General features: G+C 38.7%; 1 protein-coding gene across 1 annotated transcript in view; it reads left to right on the forward strand.

Moving 5' to 3' along the window:
• The first annotated feature begins 2,554 nt into the window (after positions 1-2,554).
• atp6v1c1a (ATPase H+ transporting V1 subunit C1a) overlaps positions 2,555-4,094 on the forward strand; it is an 11,695-nt gene continuing 10,155 nt past the window's right edge. The window contains exons 1-3 of the mRNA XM_024288914.2: positions 2,555-2,759; positions 3,152-3,313; positions 3,753-3,820. Of these exons, the coding sequence (XP_024144682.1) occupies positions 3,182-3,313; positions 3,753-3,820 (200 nt within the window). The 5' untranslated portion in view covers positions 2,555-2,759; positions 3,152-3,181. The remainder of the gene's footprint in view (positions 2,760-3,151; positions 3,314-3,752; positions 3,821-4,094) is intronic.

The raw sequence follows: 4,094 nt of genomic DNA on the forward strand, positions 1-4,094 counted from the left end.
TTAAGCAATTTTACTTTTTAGACTTTTTTTAACAAAATTTCCAGTCTTTTAACAAATTTACCATTTTACAAACAGCTTTTTCATTTTCAGCAAATCCCTTCAGCCATTAGAGTAATTTCAGCAAACAGCTTCAGCATCTTCAGCACCTGCTTTCAATAAAAAGCATTCACAATATTATTGCAGGTAATGCAACTTTTCAAGTTTCTGTTATGTTTGTTAGAAAATACAGGGAACCTGATTAGCTTTGTTTTTAGAGTCTTGTCCAAATCAAGACCAGAGTAAGCCGAGCAGGGGAAACACAAGATTTAAACTCACATTTATAATTAATGAACCAATTGAAGATTGTTTAAAAAAATCCTTAAGATCATAAAAGTTTAATTTAAATTGGGAAATTTAAACTACTTGGTAGGACCTTTACTAGAAGACAAACACTCTGAATAAATTAGGGATATTGTTCTTCACATGAGGACTTTTCCTACTGTATTTGCTATGAATTTTTATTAAAAAAAAGTTTCCTTTGACATTCCAAATAATGAATGACAAGAAACAAAATTTTACTTAGTTAGATCTTTTATATCTCCAAAAATGTAAATAATATTAAAGATAGTCCCATATAACAAACACTGACCATGTCAAACTGCAATGACAGTTTGACAGTGACGTCTCAAAGTCCTCACTAGACTCATCATGTTGTTCTGACACAAGAGCTACATGCAGTATGTTACTTGGGGGGTCTGATCATCCAGTCTCTGCTTCAGCTGGTCCCAGATGTGCTCTATGAGTTCAGGTCAGAGGTCAATCCTGCTTTCTCCAACTTCCTATAGTCCAGCTGTGACAATTCCTGCACCATGTGGTGGAACATCATCATCCATGAACAGAAAGTTGGGGTTGTTCTGGTGGAACTGGAGGATGGTGATGGTTCTATGATGTCACTGAGACAAGAAGAACCTGATGTGACTGGATTATTAAAGTCAACCCTAATGACCGTGTTGACCTCGGCGTAAGTCAACATTCGCCCCCAGAATGCTGACATTAGTGTCTCATTGAAAAGGTTTTTCTGTGTAAGATTTTGGGTTTTGCCCCAAATAAGTAACCATCATGTGGAAACACAACATGAGATGCATCTATCACAACAATACAAATATCCCCATATCCTTAAAATCTGTGATGTGAAACATACACTATGTTAACAATATCCACTGAGTTTTTCACAATATCAATTACTTAGAGATATAATAACTTGGCCCTAAGCAGCGTCTGCAGAAAGATTCATGCAGAGGAGCTTCTGCAAAGAGCTAAAGTCAGCACAGAGCACAAGAAAAAATAATATGATAAAGAAATGCAGAAAAATAAATCTACTGTGATGCAGTATAAAACAAACAAGGCAAAACAAACAACCACCACCAAAAAACTTGAAATTAACCATGAAAAGATCAACAAAAACGCAGAAAAGTTTAAATACAAAGTAGAACTTAACATGGAATGACTTAAAAGTCCAACTCTTATCATCTTTCGATCTCTTGTAGAAGTGTTCCCAGTGATCTCTGTGTCTGCCACAGACAACCAGTGAAGATAAAAAAATCCTTGAAAAAAAAAGTTCAGTGTGCTGTCTTGTGAGGTCCAGATAACTCCACTTTTAATGTAAATGTGCCTAGGATAGCACGAGGGTTACGTGGCGTGGAGAAGAGGGATTTTCTGTGTATTTTTGTAATCTCCTAATTCACAATGATTAGAATAATAACATATTTAGAAGTATAGTTTTAATCTTAATTTTATTTATAGATGTCCTTTTATCATCAGAAAAATGCTGCAAGAACATGTTAAGAAACAAAAAAAAAAATACAATTTTCATTGGAGTGGGTCTTTAGAGCTATTATTGACATGAAAGTTTTAAAAACCTATTTATATTATAATTATAACACTTAAAAAAAGGAGAGATCATTTTAAAGAAAAAGACAGTGTAACTCTAAAAGGATAGACCAGGGGTGTCAAACTCAATCGCATATTGAACAATCTAAAATTACATTTTATAAACATTAAAAATGTAACTTTTAAACATAATTATGAACTAGATATATAGCATTACCTGTGATAATGTTAGTGTGAATGCTGTAAGCTGAATTTGGCCACAGAAGATACTAGTGCTGATATCTGAAGATGCTGAAATTAATAGCTAAAAATGCTGAAGCTGATAGCTGAAAACGCTGTAGCTCATAAAATATTAGCTAAATTGTCCTTAAAATAAACTTAGGTTAGCCCAAACAGCTGCCATCTATCTGAAAAAATTACAAAATTTCAAAATAGAGTAAAAAACTGAAAAAAGCCTGAATTAGCCAAAACAGCTAGCATGTAGCTGAAACATTAGCACCAAAATAGCCTAAAAAAAATCTTAGTAAATGCCAAAATAGTCCAAAAAGCTAGCAGAATGCCAATTTTTTAAACGTTAAAACCGTAACTTTTAAACATGATTTTCAATAATAAAGTGGGGCTAGAGCAGCATCCCAGCCCTTGAAATGCTGTCATTTACCCACGAATGTCAACGCGACGCAGCAGTCCCCGCTGTTACCAGCAGAGGCCGCTGTTGAGTTCCTTCCTCGGCGCGTGAGAGGCCTTCCGGTTCCTCTCCAGATCAGCTGACTCTGATGCTGCTGTCAGGAGACCTCACGATCAACTCTGAATGGCAGCTATGAATATTATCACGCCGTAAAACATTAAAGACCTACATTTTGACCAGTGACGCCCACGCCTTCGATATACGGGTGAGTGTAACCGTGAATGAGAACCCAGCGCCGGCATTGTTGTTGTCAGGGAAGCTAGCGAAGAAGCTAGCGATAGCTAATCCCTGCTGGATGCTGCTTGACCTCGACCATCTTTTGCGGCTGTTGCTGTTTGTTCTGCGGCGGTTCGTGATTTGTTACGGTTTTGTTGTGCTGTAATGAAATATGCTATATTACTGTAATAGACGTTTAGATGAGGTTAAAACGCTGTTAGTGCCGCGGCATCCTTTCACCAAACTCTGAACAGACATGGACAGATTCCTATTACAGAACCACAAGCTGGTGCTCAAATGTAGCTTCAACAAGGTTCTGTGGATGACTCTGACAGGGTCATCAAGAAGTGGCACTATCAACACAATCTATGCTTCCTTCAGGTACTTTCTAGCTACTCCACCCCTGCAAACATGACAGAGTTTTGGCTGATTTCTGCTCCGGGGGAGAAGACCTGCCAGCAGACGTGGGACAAAATGATGGCAGCCACCACACGAACCAACAACCTCTCCGTCAACCACAAGTTCAGCATCCCAGACCTGAAGGTAGGTTTCCCATTTCACTACAGCAGCCCTCACCTGTGGATCTGCTGTCAAGAATGACCAGCCGGTCCTTTTGGAAGGCGCTGTCTGCAAAGACCGGCCGCCTGCATGCTGAAGATGACGATGTATCCAGCAAACGGCTCTGCTCCACGGCTCTGATGTTCTCTGTGCAGAGGTGCAAGCAACCCCGCTGACCTGGCTTCCATGCCAGTTTGTCATGTCATCGTGGAACAGTTAGCAATGCATGAACAGGCCCGAACAAAAAGGCGCCATCCTAAGCACACAAGGGCCTCTGGACGTCACTGTAGGCTGCCTGAACCTCAGATGTAGCCATTTAAAAAGAGACTCGCTGATCCCACTGAGAAATGACATAAATCCCAGGACTTGCTGCTCATTTTTGTGAAAAATGACTTTTTGTTGTTTTTTTTTTTTCCCAAAACAGGTTGGAACTCTTGATGTCCTGGTTGGCCTTTCAGATGAGTTGGCCAAATTAGATTCCTTTGTTGAAAGGTACGGAACTTGACTTTTCTGATCTTTGTAAGTTCATAGAAATGTTTCATGATCTGGTGAGGATCTGTGATGGAACCTCTAATCCAGGAGTGTCAAACTCAATCACACAGGGGGCCAAAATCTAAAACACACCTTAGGTCGGGGCTGAACAGGATAAACATTTATTAAACACTCTAAGACTACAGTTTTAAAACTTTTAAACCGTAACTTTAACATAATTATGAACTAGATATAAAAACGAATACAACTTCTTTTAGATTAGCCAAAACAGCTA

This window comes from Oryzias melastigma, linkage group LG16 (assembly GCF_002922805.2).
Source record: "Oryzias melastigma strain HK-1 linkage group LG16, ASM292280v2, whole genome shotgun sequence".
NCBI lineage: Eukaryota > Metazoa > Chordata > Actinopteri > Beloniformes > Adrianichthyidae > Oryzias > Oryzias melastigma.